An 18,672-nucleotide genomic window follows, 5' to 3' on the forward strand; every position below is an offset into this window, starting at 1 on the left:
CCCAGGAACAGCTTCACCATCACTAATTCGCACAAGATATGTAAGATAATCCAGGGGGGTCGGCATGTTCGGAACGGTTCCGTAATTTGCGGAGCTTGATGCCGACTGCGAAGCCAGCGCTTTTGGGTCTGGGAGGAAATAGCCAATGATAGTTTATGGACTTGGCAGAGCCTCAATGGTCCTCCCCGATTTTGCATTACTAAATACACGTGCAGTGGGTCACCAGTGATGGCCCAAGCTCCAACCTTGAACCAATCTTCAATCCTTGCACAAGACTTGATTCTTCAACCCACCCACCGTCGCAACATTCAGCTCGATAATACCACGCATATCCTATGGCCTCGATATCGTCGGATGTGTAATCTAACAAGCCCCGGAAAGGGGAGACAAACCACAAACAAGCGTAAAGCACTCGCATCTGCCAGCATCTCAGAGATGCCAACCAAGAAGCCCAAAACTGCCGCGAGTGGCATGTCCGCGACAACCCGCCTCCCACCACCGCCAGCTCCAATGCTCATCCAAGATGCAGTCACGAACGCCCTCAGTGAAACGCACCAGTCCGTCCTCTCCGCTCTGAAACCGACATACGACGTCCTCCCAGCCTTCACCATCTCCTCAACCAAGATTCACAAGCGCGTCGTCCGCGTCTTGGACCATCTGCGCAAAGACACAGGCGACCCGCGTCCCGCCGTCGTACTGCTACACGCCCGCCCCCCGGAAGTCTGCAAGATGATCACCATTGCCGAGCAAGTGAAGCGCGAACTGCTCGCCGCACCTGGTACCGAGCCGAGGCGATGGTTCCAGTACAACATGATGTATGCAGTGCCGCCTAAGCGCAAGGCGCCCGACGTCGTAGACGAGACTGTGTTGGGTGGACAGCGAACCGAGGATGGGAACTGCGTCGAGCAAGGCGACGACGAAGACGACGACGATGACGAGGACGATTACTTCGAAGCGTTGGACAGTCGTTTCCAGAAGGCCATTCTCCCAGAGCGCTCGCGACAGCAAATGTCATTGAGCATATTCCTTTCGCAGGTGCCTATACCGGAATTGAAAGGAAGAGCCGGCGTTACTGTGCAAATGAGCGAGGTACCAGCCGACGCAGGAGGGCCGGCTAAGAGGTAGCCTTGACCACGAACGGAAGATAAAGTGAGGGGCGGTGATTTCCACGGTGATTTTAGGCGTTGGAGGGTAATGGTTTGGTAAAAAGGATGGAAAGACCTGCGACGAGAAAGACATTGATACCCTATAGGCGGAGACGATGCCGTCGTTTGCATAATCTCGCGGTGGAGTATAGTTGGATTCGGGACCCGAGATCTCCCAACAGCCTTTCATCGGAGCACCAAGGCATGTCGCACTTTCAGTTCCAAGTCGATAGTACAGGGCGAATAGACCGAATGGGGGACGGGCATTGTCATGGCTCCGAAATTCGCCCTTCAATTCGGATATGCAGGACGCATTTGCACCTCTAAGAGATCGGGTGCCAGCATATAGGCAGAGTATTGCTTCTCTTGGCCGGTCATCGAACTCCTTAGCCATTGTGTCCCTCTATCTCGCGACCATGCCATGTGCTCGCTAGCACGGAATTAGTACGCTCAGGGACGAATTGCTCTCGCCGGATTGTCCTTGTGTTATTTGTGTAAAGTCATACGATTGTGGCAGTGTCCTGCTCTGACAATTCCGTCTCGATCAGAACTTCTCGCGCAGTCGGTCCACCGATGTTTCGTGACTGAAGGACATCTTTGCCCAATCCCAAGTCAAGCCAGGCTGCGCCGGACGCGTCCTCCCCCCTGGTTGACTGGCCCAGATGCTACTGATGGCCGGGAAGCTCCAATGACCTGCAGTCATATTCTCGCCCAGCACCGCGACAATCAACGTGATGGCAGTTTCATCGTCGGAACATTTACATTTCAAGGGCGGCAACGGGCTACATTCGAAGCCGGCTCCATGCAAGCCAAGCAATCTCTGTTTTATGCATTCCAGTTCGACGCCGTATACTATGTCGTACAGCCGATAATGTCCAAGAAAAGAAAAACGCCCTAATCCGCCTGAAGGTCGGCCAAGAAATGCTTAGAACAACGTATTCCCCCAGGATTCGCTCCACTGCTAGCCGCTCTCCTCTTACGCGGCCCTCGGGCCAGTCCCAACCACATGTGACAGATATACAAAATATAGGTCCCGACGGGATGACAAGAAGCCAACACGACGTGTCAGCTGTGCTTCGTATCTCAATTGTTATCGGTTCCCTTGGCCGAGTAAGTTATTCTGAGCACAAAGTTGACGACAACGGCCAGCAGGAGGATGATGGCCAAGAACGTCGGGCCGAAGCGGTCGTCAAAGCCAGCCTGGCCGCGGATCCGGATCGATTTCGCACGCCAGTGGTATGTCACAAGGGCATATATCATGGTTAACATGGCGACGCCGGTGAAGAGGAAGGCGCTGATGAAGGCTGGGCGGTCGCCAAAGTTGAGCATGCCGATGGCGAGGGCGCCAAGGAGGACGGTAAAGTTGAGCCAGGATAGGAAGGTTCGCTCGTTGGCGAAGAAGACCTTGGGCTCGACGCGTGTCGGGAGGGCAATTCGCTTGCCTGATGCGACGTTTGTTAGTATGTACAGGACGAGCAGGCGTCGTCAATGTGAAGAAGGGTCGGGGGATAAACGAGGCAGTGGAGGAAGGGAGAGGCCGAGAGGCCATACCTTGCGTGGTCTGGAGGAGAGGCTGGCTCGACATTGTGGCGTTTTGAACGTTGTGTTGAAGCTTAGAAGGACGTGGTGTACGCTTCGAGGTGGCAGGACGACAAACTGGGCGTCGATTGCCGTGCTTGGATGGTTCTTCGCCAATCTGGTGAAGGAAAGCGTGTTGGTATGCTGTTAAGTCACCAGCGTCGACAGATCCGCCGAACCGGTCAATTGAGTAGCGGTTACGTCGAGTTGCAGCGGCAATTGATATTAGGGAGAATCAGGAGCATGCGAGATGGCTTCCGGGAGAGGTTATGAAAAGTTGGCCGTTGGTATACAATGATTACCGCAGGAAGTCAAGGGAGAAGATGTCTTGTGATGAGCTTCAAAGTCCTGTTTTCCTGCCCCGCTTGCATCACCCGACGATCTAAATTAGGTACTCGATGAAAGTAATCCGAGATGCGTCTTCTTCTAGCGGAGCTCACGTGCGACGGGTGCAATGTTTGGTTGGCTGGATAGTCTACAGGGCTTTTCTGCGGTTTTCCCGGAAGATACTAAGTACACATAAAGAGTCACGTGATATTTGCTGACTAATTATTCTGCCAGGAGCGAGTGGTTGCCCCGCGCACCAGAGACAACAACGCGAGCTGGCGAACAGACGAACGACCGGATAATCTTCCGATATCATCACTTCACGACATCAGCAATCGTTCATTTCCCGCCAAGAGCATCACTTTTCCACCTGCTTTCTCCGAACGCACAATCATAGTCAACGGCGCCTCTCGGACGTAATTCAATAAATACAACAACATCTCCTTACCTATTCCACAAAGTCACCATCCTTTGCACTGTCGACATTCAGAATGGCTGACAAGACCGAAAAGACTGGCCCAACTCCCGTAAGGATTGTCTGTTATCCAGACATTCTTAAAGTTTGACGCTGATGAGAAGAAAAATAGCCCGTCTCCTTCACTCGGCTGAAGCAGATTGCGGCAGATGTATGTACTCCGTGCCTTGGAAATCTTCTTTCCTCCTCCGTAACCTGTCTCTTCGGAGCTGACTGTTTGGTACCAGGCTTGCCAAAGCGCCATTGGAAACGCGGAATATTACGACCATGCCAAAACACCGGACTGGAACAATACTATTATTGTAAACCTCCCTGCGGTCCCCTAACTAGCCGACGTACTGGAACAGTGGTCGCATCTTCGCAAGGGAGAGGAAGCCGATGCACTAACGCGCTCTCTGCTCAACAGTCCAGCATTCTTAAGGCCGTCATCTCCGAGGCCACCCCGGCAAACGGCTCATCTCCGGGGTTCAAATTTGCGTGCAACAGCACGATTATCCAACATCTGGTTCCGACGTCGGCCCTGAACAAGTCAAAAGGCAGCGATGCGGCTGCAGAGGAGGCGAAGATTTCAACGAGTGAAGATACATCGTCCAGCACCGCCACGGCAACTGACGGCAAGCCCCACGTTGGACGACGGGGCATGCATTCCGCAACTGGCGCCTACTGGGATGAGGCAAAGGATGGAATGTGGTCCTTCAAATACGACGGTGGTGATTCCAAGGGCATGGATGTGGTAATCATGCTTATCTGGGTTGCCATTTAATCCGTTTTGAATCGTCCACTTCTGACTCTAATCTACACCGCTTCGCTCGTTGAGGGAGGAGTGTATGGCAGCAATGCGTTGTCGCTCTACAGAGGTACATACATGCCTCCCTTTCGGGATGCAGCCGCATCTCTGTTTCTATTGAGGTGGGAAACTAGGGTTGTGAATATCGACCTCTTGACAGTACATTTCGGGTGGCTGGCCTAGACGAAAGGGGCCAGTGCTGTGGGTTCAGCCATGTCAGGACCATGTCTGGGTCGGCGGACTTCCCATCTTGTTTTTACGAGGCTTCCTTGATCGTCGTTCCCAGCTTGGAGTTTTGCGTTGTCCTTTATAGTCATGACGGAATTACCCAATTTCTTTCTTTTTTTTCTAGTTCAGTTCGACTTTTGTGTGGAGGGGGCAAAAGACATCCAGAGCATGACCATGAAAATGCTAAATGTATATAGCCAAGTGTGACGGCTGTGAGACAAGGCAGTCCGCTATGAGCAAGACAAACTGGGCGATTGACAACCGTACCAATTGCATTGATGTTCCCCCTTCTCCTCACTCAGTCTGCCTTGTCTCGACATCCACAATTACGGCAGGTAGGGTTCAACATCGTTGGATTGCGAGTCACCACGTACCCGGCCAAGACGTGGGGTGACAAGGCAGTCCGGCTTGGCTGCAGGAGATCCTGAATCCCTCAACAGCTGACTGCAAGATGAGAGGTTCTTCTTTCGCCAATCGTGGAGACCAGCGTTCTGATCTTCTGGTTCGGGAGCATTCGCAGGAGAAAGGAAAGAATCAAGAGCAGGGCGTTGCAGTAAGAAGTGGAGCTGGCTGGCATCACAGGAAGATCAGGTTCTCCATATATCGAGGAGAAACCGGAGGCGACAGACCGACGACTAAGTGTTTCTAAGTAATTACACTGTAGATCGCTCCAGACTATGTTTTTCACGGAAAACAAGGGAGACGGGAGGGAGTTTGATAGTGCCCAAGAGCAAGCCGTTTCTTTTTATTTCTTACACGGGCTGTCGAGCTGTATGTTATAAGATCACGGGCGACAGGTCGGCCGAAGCCAGGCTTCCCCGCCCATCCAGGCAGGTCGTCCCGGCAGGTTGGACTGCGCCGAAGCGGGATCGTGGCCGCTGATTCGGCCGGGCGGATTAGCGTCGTTATGAGATTTCGTAAGAGTTCTGCCGTTTCCACACGCTGTTGAGGGCGTTGACTCGGTTAACATATGGGTAGAAAGGTACTTCTTGTTTGTCATATTTACGTTGTACAAACTTGGTACATTGGCTGCTGTACTTCGTTACTCCCCTTCCTCTGCAAGATAATGGACGGAAAGTAAGACGTGGATTCCCTCGGTTCGGGAAGGCGAAACCCAGGGTAACTGCCTCGTGTAACGGTGCAATGGTATTTTGAGACGGCCCTCGATCCTGGATAATAAATAAAGTGAACTCGCTTCTCGCATCTTCGAGAAAACCGTCATTACCTACTTATCAGCTTTCCAACACCACGCACGTTAGCCACGCACAACACCATCAAAGGCACGATCTACATATGTTGATGCAATTTATCCGAAGCGTACCTTACGGGAAACCAACATCAACCGTTGAAACGGTGACCACTCGGAATACCGAGACTCATGTTCGGAGCTCCCCGTTGAGCTCCATTAGCCCGATTCTCCTTAGTCTCTTTGCATCTTTTTTGAGGCTCTGCGCTAACTGTCTTTATTACTCAGTTCAGTACCTCGTTCCTGTCCTTCGAGTTTTCCCAAACGGATCTTCCCCCTCCTTCCGAGAAGGCTATGAACACCCCGGTGATTAGCCCGCGAAACGAACAATGTGGCAAAAGCTGTCTACACTACACTACTTCTCCCGAATAATTGAAAAACTACTGCTCCATGTATCTACGGTGCATAAGTACCTACGGCAGGGTCATCATCACCCCCACGCCCCGGAGGAAATGTAACCGCAATGACGCAGGCCGAGAGCCGAGAGAGGCAGATATCCAACAACCTGGACGTGGACTACAGCTCGGGTCTCCCCTCTCGGCTCGTTTCTCTTCCTCTTCTGTCTCTGGCGGCTAATGTCCCATGGGTGCTACTAATTACGTTGTATTAACACTAAACCAACGGTAGTGCACAACTAATACTTCGTACCAAGGAGACTATCAATGCTTTTTTCCCCCTGGTCGCCTGGTCACCTTCCCGACGAAGCCCCGACCCCTGATCATGCCGAGACCTTTTCCGCCCTCCTCCCAACCACTGGGATCCACTCGCGATTGTCTGCCACGATACCTGGGTGGGCTGGACCCAGCTATCGTGGGTCGGGTCGACAGAATATCCTTGAGTCGGCGTTGCCACGTTGGGCCAGGGCCAGTGCCCCATAGTATCGTGTGAAGAGGGCAGACACCGCTGGTTTATCTGCCACCCAACACCACCACCACTGTTGCTTTTCCTACTCTCTGAGTTTTCCCCCCTTTCTCCTATTTGCCTCCTACCGGTTCCCGTTGTGTTTGTTGTGTTTGTTGTGTCCGTTACCTCTGCAGTCTCCAAGGCATAAATATCTTTCGCGCCGATCCCTTATTCTATTTTGTATCTACCCTGGCCTTGCTTTTATGTCTTCGTTCTGCTAGGAGCCGAAACCTCGCCTCGTCGGTTTTTCTGATTTATATGATCTCGCTAGTGAGGAGTCCTCGACATAACTCTCATTACCATACAGGCACAAGGCGATCGTAACGCCAAACCGGTCGACGCCGCCTTCCCAGCCATACTCGACATACTCGACGATACATTTTGCAGCGAACGAGCTTCAAATCTCCTACTTGGCTGGACTCCTGTGTCGTCGGGACCTCCTCGACCATAACGCCGACTTCGGAGTAGCCTACGATACCGGGCTCCGTGGCTTTTCCTGGCTAGTTTTTCCATCAGAGCGCCAGTCATCTGCGAGTCATCTGCGAACGGAACCCCTTTGCCTTGACCTGTTGTTATAGAGCCAATTGGTCTCACTACGTCTTCCCACCGCCGCCATGGTTGAACTTCTGCCATCCGCCCTCTCGCACCATGGCATCAACTCGAATCATCAAGATTCCCCCATCACAGATGTGTCCCGCGTTGCGGCTGCCACGGTGGCGGCCCGTGTCTTGCTGGGTGCCAGTGTCGCCTCCCGCCCGGAAAACAAGATGATGACCCGCGAGGAACATGCAGCCATGATGCGCGAGCTGAACAAGAAGCGCGCTGGCTGGCGGACGCCGCGTCGTGGCTGGTCCTCCACCGACTCCCCCGTCGTCGGGACCACCCAGCCCTCGAACCCTTCCGTCGCGGTCCCATCTCCCTTGGCCCACGTTAACCAATACCCTGAACCCGTGGAGAGATCGCATCGCCTCATCCCCGACCGATCTCCGCCAGTCCGACAACCGCCCCCCCAGAAGCCTGCCGAGCCAGAGCCGTCAGCCCACACCGGGCGCCCTTCTCGGCCTAAGCCACCCCCTCCCCGGCGTTCATACTCGGTCATGGACTATGAGCCAGCCTCGCCAACACACCGCCCCTCGCCCCGCATGGCCATCACTGATCTCCCCGCCGAGATCCATTTTGCCGTCTTTGACTTCCTCGACCCCATCGATAGCACCTGTTTTGGTCTCACCAGCAAGCACTTCTACGCCATCCACCGCCGGATGCACGGTTCCGTCCCGTTGTCGTCGCGCCGCGAGGGACCCAATGACCTGGAGTGGGCCTGGCGTGGCGCGGGACCCCTCGTCCACTCCAAGGCGGGAGCGAGTCCCACCGCGGGCGTCCATGACGAGGCCACCCGCGAGCGGCTGCGCGTCAAGGGCCAGGTCTACTGTCGCAAGTGCGGCATCTCGCGCTGCGAACTCCACCGACACCTCCGAGAATGGATGCTCTCTGCCGGCAAGCGCTACGAGTACTGCGCCGTGACCACCAAGTACGGCCCTCCGGCGCCCGAGGACGCAAAGGAGTTTTGTCACCTCAGGAGCCCCAAGCGGCCTCACCGCTGTGGCAGGCACTCAGCCAGGAACACGGGGGCACTGACACCCCAGGAGCAACGGTCCAAGGCATAATTTTGAGCGCCTCGGCACCCACGAAGCTTTCGCGCTCGTGCCAGGGCTTACCTATATATACCGTACTGTTGTTATGAGTCGTTGATATTTCGGCTGGGTAGGCAGTCTCCGGTCTACATTTTGAGCGAGGAGTTTGGCAGAAGGAATTTGGCTTCTAAATATGTACACACATATTTTGATAAATACTCGTGTTTATCCGCAGCCATTTAGATGCATCTACAGCAACACATCTTTAGAGATATTACGTTTTCTTAGGCTATTGCTGCCTTTTCTACTTCGTTCTCCTGCCTTCCCGCTGACTTGGCAGTGATCATGGTGGTGAATGGCCTATGGATGGCCTACTTCGTACGTCCTATGGAAATGACAGCGGCCAGCTTTACAGAGCCTCTTTTCCCGTTGTAGCCATCTAGCTCTACGTGGTTGGGCGCCACCGCCCAGGGTACTGTCTCGGCTTGTGGCTTGCCGCGTTACGCAGCACCGGCCATATGGACGACGGGTGACGCACATGGAAACCAAGACATTGGCCGAGGGGCCGCCCCCTCCCGCAGCCTAGGGGCAAATAGTGCAAATGAATGAAGGATAGGTACTAGTAATTGTATCATGTCGCATATTGTCTGGCCGAATAGCCGCTTCAGCTATAAGTATCGGTCTATATATGCTTGCTCTCCTTGGTGTATTCAGACATAGGAAAACGGGCACCTCTATCGCCTGAGAAGCACGCAATGAGAAGATGCTCTCGTTTGAATTTCGAAATAAAGCCACCAACGCCAACCTATTTGCCGTATCGGTCTTCTATTTGGAAGTCCCGTCATGTCCAACCAGTGGTGAATCCCTAGACGCCTCCCAATTTTACGCCCAACCAAAGGGCAAAACAAATATAATAAAATAAACCAATTTGACTGCTCATTTCCCCCACATTGTATTCTTTTCTTTCCTCTTCGCCGTGTCTTGGTGTCCGTTCTATAGTTTGTCAGGCACCTTCCACTTGGGTTCCGTGCACTCCCCTTTCGCGGCGATCCAGTCGTTGATTCCCTGGATATACCACCCGCTATGCCATACGTTCTCGGGCTTGTCGGGCAAATGCGCCTTGGCGTCCCGCCGCGGTTCTCCCAACTTGAAGCTGCGGCTTGTGCAGCAAACGCCCTTGTGGTATCGATACTGGAAACATCGCCTATTTAGAGGGTGGATCTGCGGCTTTGGTGACGTGCCGTCCGATCGAGCGCGTGGCCTCCCAAGGGAGTCTCTGGGCTCGAGTGTCCCCGTATGCTGTCCCGTAGGGTCATTTTTGCCGAGGGGAGCTGGAATCCTGCTGGCCCCTATTCCGTCGGCTTCTGTTGGATTGTCACGGGATGACGGGTTTATATCTTGGTTGCCTTGAAGCCCGTGCTGTTGCGTCCATGCTTGCGGTTCTGCGACCTCGTCCTCTGGGTGGTCGACAGGCAAGCCTTCGTATTCGCAGACTTTGGCGCAATGTGCGACCGATTTGTGTGCTTCCCTCTCGATGCGGTTCATTTCCGACTGCTTCTTCTGGCGGCGTTTCATCTTGTCGTCGAGGTGGTTGAAGATGGCCGGGTCGGGGTCAATGTAGCAAACATCGTCCGAGAGGTTGTCCCAGTGGGCTCGGTAGTTGACCATCTTGTTGGCGATGAAAGCGTGGTAGAGATCTTTCATGAGAATGGTGTTCTAGATGAGCACAAAGCTGTCGCGTTAGACTATGGACGAAAAAGTATGATTCATTGGGGGACCATCCCTCCAACACACACACACACACACACACACACACACTCTCTCTCTCTCTCTCTCTCTCTCTCACTCCCCACTTACGTTGCTCAGGCGTGTCTGCTCATACTGCCAGAGGGCGGTAATCTCCTCTGGCTCCACGTGGTGCATGGAGAAGACCGGGTCACACCAATGCGTGTGGCCGTAGGGAAATGTGGTGGGTTTTTCTCCATTGAACATGGGGTGGGCGTGCTGGACCTTGACCTGCAGGCGTTCGAGGATGGCCTTTGCGAGCATCTGATCACCGCAACAGTGGCCACGGGCCTTAATGTCATAGAGGTTGGGCAGGTTTTTGGACGATTCGGTATCGGCCCCCACGAGTTCGCGGACGAGGGCGCCGCTGAGAAGATAACCACTGCCGCCGTGAGCAAAGGGGATGCCGGCCAGCATGGCGGCGCTGCCGATGTAGGCGGGTTCGGTAAGCGGATCGGATACGGGGGAGCGGTGGCGCAGCCAATGGACCAAGCTGGACCAGACGAAATAGGTGTCGGCCTCGCCAAAGAGGTACCAGGGCTGGTTCGGGCGCATCTCCCAGGTACGTTGGAGGATGTGGAGGAACTTGTACTTGTCGAGGCCCCAGGCCGCACGTCCAAGCTGACCACGGAAGGTCTTGAGGCAGGTCTTCTGGTCCAAGGGGCACTCGGCCTGGGCACGGTAGAGGTCAAAGTCGGTGAAGTGGGCCTTGACAGCGTCGGAGACGCCTTCGAGGGCGTCGTAGATGTGCCATTTCCCCAGCTGCTGTGCTCGGTCGGAGAAGATGAGGAGGTCGGGGAGGCACTGAAGATTGGTCATGAGCTGGGTGGGGAGCTTGTCGAAGACCTCTGTGGACCCGGTCTTCATGACGAGGAGAATGCCATCGGTATCGGGGAAGTCGCGACAAGGGTTGGTCGCAAAGTCGAATTCTTTAGCAACATAATGCTCGGTGCCCTCCTGGTGAAGAGTATTGTTGTGAAGGCGACTGGCGCGAAAGAACGAGTCGAGCGGAGCAGAGAGGACGGAGGGAACGTGGGTCGTCGGGTCGCGGAACTGGGACTTGCTGAAGAAGAGGTAGACGAGGAAACAGGACACGGCGATGAACAGTATAGGACGCAAGGAGCGGCGGTAGTAGGGATTGCCGAGTATGAGCGGGCCCAGCCGAGGAGACGCGGGCTTCAGTGGAGGAGGCGTGAGCGCGTCCGACGGCATTGGAAAAGTTGAAACGACCGTTCGAATGCCAGACTTTCGGTGGCCTCGGCGGTTTCGGGGTTGACGTAGACCAGAGAAATGACAAGGGAATATGAAGCTGGTAAGAGGCGAAGAGAAAAAGAACAAAAACAAGGCCGAAAGATGAAGTGAAACAAACTGAGAAAGTGATAAGTGTATATAAGCAGTGTATATGAATATATGAACGTCAGGACTTCAAGCGGGCATTAGGACAGGCTCGGGCCTGATGGAAATTTGGCGGCCGAAGTCGCTGGAGGAAACTCGCAAGGGAGCAAGTGATCGCCCCGGGTTGGAGGGGGAAGACCAGCAGGGAAGACAAACGAGGTGAATCCGGGATGGACGATCAGAGACAGATAGATGAGTCTGAGGTGGGGACCTGAGAGACGGGGCGGGATCGTCGTTTCGGTAGAAAAATTCCAAGTCCCGGGTGAAATACGAACAAGGGGAAACGACGAGAGTGAGAGGTGAAGATGCGACTTTAGAGGGCGCAACGGCAAGCGGAAGCCGAAGGCTGCAGATATCGAGAGGTGTAGATACTTGGGATGCGAGCAGCACCCGACTCGAACATTGCGTGACCCCTCGCTCGGCTCGTCTGGTCAGGGTATCCGTTTCTTTCCCCCGTCCTCGTGGGGTTGAACTGAAGTTGTCTGAAAACGGTCCCAGGTTGATAAGCGCGAGAGGCAGAAGAAGAAAACGTAGTCGGCGGTCGAGTCGCGTCGAGTCCCGTCGAAGTGGTTGACGGTTGACGACACACGGGAAAAACGCAAGGCGGGTGGAATCGGACCGGAATAAACGAGGTAATGCTACGTAGATGGAATATACGTGCGGTCAGCGAGTCGAGAGAAAGCAAAGCAAAGGTGAGGGTGAAGCGAGCGGATATGTATGTTGTCAAAAGTAAAAATAAAATAAAAAAGAATAGGAAGAAGCTCCGTCCTTCCAGTATGTGACAGTTCTCCCTTGCGTCCGTGCTCCCCCCTAATGTGATAAAACACACAGGGTACGATAAACGGAAAACGGAAAACGCAGACTGCCGATCTTGGCCCACGATGACGTACCATCAAAGTCTGGATTAACCTTGAGGGATCAGGGGCCGGCCGTGCTTTCCCTTGGAGTGATACAGTACGTTGTACGTATTTGAATGACGGGGATTTTGATGTACCTGAAGGGGATGTAGGTAGGTAGGTATTCAGTTTGTCCCTTGTTACATCGTCGCAGGTATCTGTTAGTACAGACGGTAAAAGTACACGTGTAGCATCAGCCGGCCCCTCCAGCATCGAGAAGCATCACCGTATTCCGTACAAAGTACCTGGTTGACGCCAAAACGAGATCATGCATGTACCTCGTATTGACTACAACAGTTTACAGACAAAGTACTGGCTCCGTAATCCCCTATTCATAAGCCCAAGATGCCACCCACACGCAACAGCACGTCCATCTGTCCGGGAATGGATGGGCATCCGCCAGGACCAATCGACACGACACGGCTGCATAGGAAAAACGGATCGTCGCAGTCTCATCAGGTTTGTTCAAAAAGCCGCGTAATGGAAATCTATTCCCGTAAGACAGTCCAAACAGGGGACCCGGTTTGCTGACGCTTCGTATCTTTCGTTTTGCGACGGACACCCGCTCCGCGCTTTTTGCTTTTCGTCTGTCGTACATGTACTACCGGTACTTTTACTCTGGTGTACAACGTACAACCTTTCCACACGTCTCACGGACTTTCATCGACTTTGTCCCTCGTCTTGGCTCCCCCCAAAAGGCTTGATTTGACCTCCTACGAATACTTCGTACACACCGCATCTAAACAACGGAACCATGTCCGTATGTCATTGATCTGCAGTGCAAAGGCACAGCAGAAACATTCATCCAGTGTCATTCCAACTCGACTCTTCCTCGGCCCCATTCATCATAATCTGCATTACATCCCGAGACAATGCGAACAATCCAATGTAAATCAATTGATTTGCAGAAACAGACAAAAAGTCATCGGCCAACACCCAATTCCCTCCCGGTCCTTTCCTCCCTCGTCCCGCCCCCTGCCCTGACTCCCCTCCCCCATTTTCGCCCTCGACTCCAGAACCCCAAACTGTCATCAGCTCAAACCAATATGGGCGAGATCCTGTCCTCATGGACATGCATTTTCCTCCGCCTTCCTGCCACGGCCGAGACAAAGACAAGAAACCGCCCGCCCATACCACTGAAAGCACCGGAAAACATACAGCGCGGACAATATACCAATGGAAAACCGCCCAGACAGCAACCTGAAGCATATACAAAAGACAAACCTCGGTCCTGTCGACGGAAGGTTTCTGAAGCAACCAGGGTTTCACATGCTGGGGACCCTGCCCGTCTGGCCCAAACCCATGAATGAAAATAAATAAAAATTAAAATGCGTCCGCCCAAGGTGAAGAAGAGAGGTATGTATCATTCGAGAAGCCATGCCACGTGACGCCCACAAACGCCCGAAAACGCCGCCTCGCAGACATCAAGAAGAATGCGCGTCGTTTCAATGAGGTGGTTGATGATGCGGGCGAGTCGATGGTCGTCCGAGGAGGCTGACGAGAGACGGACGGGAGGGAAGGACAGAAAAGGTATATATAAAGAAAGGCTCCAAACCCCACGTCTTCGTCCTCCCATCTTGTGCTGAATTTCGTCGACCGTATCCAGTACGACCTGTCGCGCGGGGTTCCCAAGGCATATCTCGCTAGGGCGGACTCTCCCTGCTCAAGAGAAGCTCTGTGGCGTGCGAGCATTCGTCGCCGTAAAGGAAAGTGCTCCTACTTCCTCAGCACGGCATCATATATGCTGACCAGCGCTGAAACGGCAGCGCCGGTAACGATGCCTCTCCATCCGCCATAAATGGCCGAGTTGATGCGATTAATGGATTGGTCGCTCGGGTACCCGGAAAACGTCACCTTCTGGCCCAGGACGACCAAGGAGACGAGCCCCTTGACGATGCTGAAAGTCAGCGGGTCCACATCGTAGTCGCGACGCGCGGGCCGGCCGCGGCGCGGGGCATGGCTGGTCGCGCTGAGGTTGTAGAAGTAGCCAAAGATGGACGGGATGACAAGCGCCGTAGCGACCCAGGTGAGAACCGGCGACCAGAAGGACGAGCTCAGGACGAGGAACATGTCGGGGACGTAGACGGGCATGGGCCCGGTGCCCAGGGCGGGGATGGACGGGACGGTAAAAGCATAGCGACCCGGGAGGACTTCGGGACGCAGGCAGTAGAGCTCAAAAAGCGTGATGGTGAAGATGATGGAGCCGACGGTCGAGAGGGTCTCCTGGACGGCATGCGCGCCTTCGGTGATGCCCGACTCTTGGTAAATAGACGTGACGCGTGTGCGGACCGCCGACGCGCTGCGGTCGACCACCTCGGCCACTTCGGCGGGCGTAGCAGGCAGAGAAATTCGGTTGGCGAGGGAGAGGTTGCGTGCGGGCGTGCGCGTCTCAAGGACGACGGCCAATGGAGACGAGGTCGGTGGTGGCGACGGGGATGGCGACTGGGACGGGGACGGCGACGGGGACACGCTGCTCTCTTCTTTTTCGGACCTGTTGCGCGAACGCGTTTGTCAGCGACGGTTTGCGAGGTCCGGAGTAGTAGAACTTGCATAAAAACGACAGAGAGAGGGGGGGACAGGATCATGGGGAATAGAGACATGAGGACTTACTCTGGGGCAAGAATCTCCGAAGTGGCTCTTGTTACGCGTCGCCTGACGACTTTGAGGGCGTCGTCCCTGGGCGCGAGTTCCCTCTTGGTAGGAGACCCGGCGGCTTTGGCGCGACTGTTGTAATACGGGACGAGCCGCGGCTCGTTGGCAAACTGGGCTGCATTGTCGGCAAGGTACTCGTCGAGGGAGGCTTCCAAGTCGACTTTTCTTTGGCCCTCGTAGCTAGAAATGTCGCGCGTCAGCTCCGGTCGCATTGCACTGGCGGGGGCTAGGTCGCCACCGGGTCGGATGTCGCGTTGGTGATGAATGGTAGGCGGCAGACGTCGTGCATTGATGAAGACGCTTTGCAACCAGTGCGCGCCGTCCGGATCATGTCGGGAAGGCCAGTCCCAACCTCAACACAATGACGCGCCACGGGATGTGGTATCGCGATGACGATGCGATCGAGCCAACAGATTTGGGATATAGATAGGGAAAAGAAACAAAACTAACAACACGCGCTTCGACATACCCCGTAAGACCGACGAATTCTGCAAGGTCGATGAGATCGCTCTTGCGCTGCCGTTGCAGCCACGCGTTGGTGCCGTACATTGTTAAGGGAAGAAGAGGGAGGGGGTGGGAAAGCAAATGCGCTTCAAGACGCGACAGTTGATCGTGTAGCAAAAGCAGCAAACAAAGTCGCGCGGCGTTGGTGCAAAGGAGCAAATAAAATAGCGCCGGGGTTCTGGTCTTCGAAGAAGAGATGTTGGTATGATCGATTTCTCTTCTCCCTGGTTTCGCGGGGTTGGTGGTTTGCAGTAGTGATGTAGGTGTTTATGTTGTTATTGAAGTGTCAACTTGTCGTGACCAAAACCGTGCGAGGTGGCCGGTGCGTCGTCGTTTTATCATGTTTTGATTGGGGATCGCCTGTAATTGTGGGTACCTCCTGGTTGTTATGGTGAGGGAAAGCGCCATCTCCAGCAAGCTACGTAACTTTCTTGATCGATTGGGAAGGCGGGTCCCTCTGTGCCCAATTAGAGATCATAATCGTGCTTGGCATTGACCTGATGACCTTGTGGGGAGGTACCTATTCGTAGGTACATACTTAGAGGCACTGGAAAAGAAGCAACGACTGACCGACCGACGCGACACCCACGATAGTTAGTACCTACTTGTACCCGCGGTCGAGACAACTACACACCATGTATTCATAGGTAGGTAATTGCAGAAAGAAATCATTGAATATTCCGCTGACAAGCTATCGCTACCTTGTACTTGTACATCAACATCGGCCCGCTTCACTCCAAAATCACAAATGACCCGCTGACGCCCTCAAACGCCGTGACCTTACCCGTCAAGGACTTCTAGTCACCAAAGTAGCGCAGTCGGTACATCCCCGGCTCGACCAGCTCCACCTCCGCTCCCGTCTCCCACGTGATTTCCACCTCGCTCGTCCCCAGCGCTTCGTTCATCCGCTTCCACCGGAAAACGACACTCCAGTCGCTGTCGTCCCGCACCACTTCCCACTTCTCCGGCGCCCCGGGAAGCGACACGAGACGTTCCACCGCCGCATATGACCCTTCCCGACGCAGGTTGTTCCGCGGGTTGGCCCCGACAAACGTCGCCTGGATCGTATCGCCCGGGTGGTACACCGCACCCGCGTCTCTTTGGACGTCTCCGAAATGGCGGAACAAAGGCGCCCGGTCATACATCACGCCGGGGATGAAGCACAGAGACCGCTTCCTGTTGTCGGGGGGAAACGGTCGGCCGCTGTGTGTGGGAGGGCCTATCCCGCGTGCAGCGCCCAACGAAGGTAGAAAGTGGAGAGTACGGTTGATGTAAGCTGCCAACGTGTGCGGGCCGTGCAGAGTCGATGCTCCTTCGTACCGTTGAACGCTTTAGTGCAGGACTCAACGTTAGCCCGACAGAAATGAATCGTGGGGGTTGCCAAGAACGGTCACTTACGCATACTCCTCAGGGGTGGTGATGTAATGCGCGTAGGTGTTCGCCGGACCACCGAGCACCACAAACGGCTTCTCACCATCCAGGACATCCGTGCTGTCGTCGTTCGCGAACATGGTCTCAGCGGCATCGTGGACCGCTTGCTTCCATCGGCGGCCGGCCATGGTCGTCACCTCGCCAGGACTCACGATGATGAAGAACTGCCCGACCCTGAAGGTCTGTATGTCGACGACATTCGGAGCCCACGCGTACGGTCTGGAAACCTCGCCGACATCGAGCAGGATTGGCTTGGGGCCATGACACGATATCTGGGACGGTCCAGGTTCCTTGAGAAACCGCGAGACCACCTTCCAGATCGGAGACGTGTTGGATCGGTTGGAGCCGTGCTGCACAAAATCGAAATAGCCAGGCCAGTCCGACGTCCCCGCCGCAAAGGAGTAACCGAGAGCCGCAGGGCAAGTCCGGACATGCGTCCCGTTGGGTAGCTGGAACGCAAAGTCCGACATGTCGTGGAAGACGTGAAACAACTTGACCCACGAACCGCGGATCGACCAAGCGTCCATGTCCATGTCCAGCCGGTCGTACAGCTCCCTCGCAGCCTCAAACTGCCGCCTTCCAATCTCGAAGCATGACTTGGCGCCCCCGTCCTGCTCCCGGAAGAACGGGCCTCTGGCGTGGCAGTGCTGGCTCTTTCCGTCGCTGCAGGTGCTGTTCTCGAAGCTGCACCGCTCGCCCGACCCGTCCTCGCACCAGTCGCCCAGGACATTGGGGCTGACGTCTCCCATGTTGGCCTGTGCGAAGCCCGCGACGAAATCCTCGGCCGCATCGTGACGCCGCCGGGCGCTCTTCTCAAAAAGGTCAGCAGCCACCCCCTTATTGTCTCCCGCGATGAGGGTGTTGTTGCCCGAAAGCGACGTGCCGTGTGTCGGGAACCAAGTCAGGACGCCAATGCTCTTCTTGTCCGATGCCCGTTGAAACCGGAGCAGGGTCAAGTCCTTCTCCACCGAGCCGTCATCCTGGTTGCTGATGTTGTACCGAGCCCGTTCTGCCTCGGGGTTCGCCAGATACGCAAAGAGGCTGCGGTTGATATTGGCATTTTCCACTTTGATCGAGCCAGCCTTGAGCCGGCCTGGCTGCATGCTCTCATGCGCCCTGCGGATCGCCAGCACCGTCCCGTCGACAATGGCGTCGTAGCTCTGCTTGTCAAAACCCTTGCTTGTGATCTGTGGGAGGAGGTAATTCATCCAGGCGCCGGGGCCGGCATGAGAATGTGTCCCCGTGATGGCCACGTTGTGATGTCCGTATACCCAGAATTCTGGACCTAGAGCCGCCAGGCCTTCGAGAATGCCATACCGAATGGCCGTGTCCCCAGCGTGAGCGTCTAGTGGGGCGTAGACGAACCTCTCGCTGGGTTCCTCTAGGTTGCCGACAATGAACGCCCGTGCCCAAAGCCTCTGGCGCAAACCACTACCGACCTGATTTACATCAGCGTACCCCATCATGTTGACTTCCACCACGGGGCCTGTGATGTCGCCCTTGCCCGTCCCGAGGAGGTACAGGTCGTCGGGCTTCTTATGCGTCGGCTCTGGCGCTGGTTCGCCCAAGGCGGTGGGCGTCGCTACAGTTGTGCAGGTAATCTTTGTGTAGGAGGCGCGCTCTGTATACGTGATGTGTGTCGGTTCGTAGCAAGGAATTGGCGTAACATCCGGGATTTTGGGGTCCTGG

General features: G+C 55.0%; 7 protein-coding genes across 7 annotated transcripts; 3 read left to right on the forward strand and 4 right to left on the reverse strand.

Moving 5' to 3' along the window:
- Positions 1–232: 232 nt before the first annotated feature.
- On the forward strand, positions 233–1,540 carry ACRALDRAFT_1061376 (uncharacterized protein). The gene has a single exon (XM_071016417.1). It carries the CDS (start codon positions 436–438, stop codon positions 1,123–1,125), a length of 690 nt encoding a protein of 229 aa, XP_070877168.1. The 5' UTR covers positions 233–435; the 3' UTR covers positions 1,126–1,540.
- Positions 1,541–1,651: 111 nt separating this feature from the next.
- On the reverse strand, positions 1,652–3,099 carry ACRALDRAFT_1080105 (uncharacterized protein). Its single transcript, XM_071018978.1, has 2 exons — positions 2,697–3,099; positions 1,652–2,587 (listed from the first exon to the last, which is right to left on the reverse strand). The coding sequence occupies exons 1-2, from the start codon at positions 2,728–2,730 to the stop codon at positions 2,229–2,231; spliced, it is 393 nt and encodes a 130-aa protein (XP_070877169.1). The 5' UTR covers positions 2,731–3,099; the 3' UTR covers positions 1,652–2,228.
- Positions 3,100–3,541: 442 nt separating this feature from the next.
- Positions 3,542–4,288, forward strand: ACRALDRAFT_2040411 (uncharacterized protein; the record flags this gene model as incomplete). The annotated part of the gene is made up of 4 exons (XM_071021048.1): positions 3,542–3,577; positions 3,638–3,676; positions 3,753–3,827; positions 3,932–4,288. The coding sequence occupies 4 exons, from the start codon at positions 3,542–3,544 to the stop codon at positions 4,286–4,288; spliced, it is 507 nt and encodes a 168-aa protein (XP_070877170.1).
- A 3,015-nt stretch (positions 4,289–7,303) lies between these two features.
- Positions 7,304–8,353, forward strand: ACRALDRAFT_2025794 (uncharacterized protein; the record flags this gene model as incomplete). The annotated part of the gene is made up of 1 exon (XM_071020347.1): positions 7,304–8,353. One exon carries the CDS (start codon positions 7,304–7,306, stop codon positions 8,351–8,353), a length of 1,050 nt encoding a protein of 349 aa, XP_070877171.1.
- A 960-nt stretch (positions 8,354–9,313) lies between these two features.
- Positions 9,314–11,317, reverse strand: ACRALDRAFT_2025795 (glycosyltransferase family 31 protein; the record flags this gene model as incomplete). The annotated part of the gene is made up of 2 exons (XM_071020348.1): positions 9,314–10,036; positions 10,178–11,317. The coding sequence occupies 2 exons, from the start codon at positions 11,315–11,317 to the stop codon at positions 9,314–9,316; spliced, it is 1,863 nt and encodes a 620-aa protein (XP_070877172.1).
- A 2,795-nt stretch (positions 11,318–14,112) lies between these two features.
- On the reverse strand, positions 14,113–15,597 carry ACRALDRAFT_2099529 (uncharacterized protein; the record flags this gene model as incomplete). The annotated part of the gene is made up of 3 exons (XM_071022949.1): positions 14,113–14,866; positions 15,007–15,228; positions 15,518–15,597. 3 exons carry the CDS (start codon positions 15,595–15,597, stop codon positions 14,113–14,115), a joined length of 1,056 nt encoding a protein of 351 aa, XP_070877173.1.
- A 752-nt stretch (positions 15,598–16,349) lies between these two features.
- Positions 16,350–18,449, reverse strand: ACRALDRAFT_1068570 (uncharacterized protein; the record flags this gene model as incomplete). The annotated part of the gene is made up of 2 exons (XM_071017584.1): positions 16,350–16,881; positions 16,951–18,449. The coding sequence occupies 2 exons, from the start codon at positions 18,447–18,449 to the stop codon at positions 16,350–16,352; spliced, it is 2,031 nt and encodes a 676-aa protein (XP_070877174.1).
- Positions 18,450–18,672: the final 223 nt, after the last annotated feature.

This window comes from Sodiomyces alcalophilus (genome assembly GCF_042370955.1).
Source record: "Sodiomyces alcalophilus JCM 7366 unplaced genomic scaffold ACRALscaffold_2, whole genome shotgun sequence".
Lineage (NCBI taxonomy): Eukaryota > Fungi > Ascomycota > Sordariomycetes > Glomerellales > Plectosphaerellaceae > Sodiomyces > Sodiomyces alcalophilus.

What these genes read in the sequence shown, in the direction of transcription:
- ACRALDRAFT_1080105 (XM_071018978.1), bottom strand. Translation starts at nt 2,730, where the DNA reads ATGTCGAGCCAGCCTCTCCTCCAGACCACGCAAG. An exon ending in TCTCCTCCAGACCACGCAAG is followed by an intron (nt 2,588 to 2,696) that starts GTATGGCCTCTC and finishes ACGTCGCATCAG; the next exon opens with GCAAGCGAATTGCCCTCCCG.
- ACRALDRAFT_1061376 (XM_071016417.1), top strand. Translation starts at nt 436, where the DNA reads ATGCCAACCAAGAAGCCCAAAACTGCCGCGAGTGGCATGTCCGCGACA.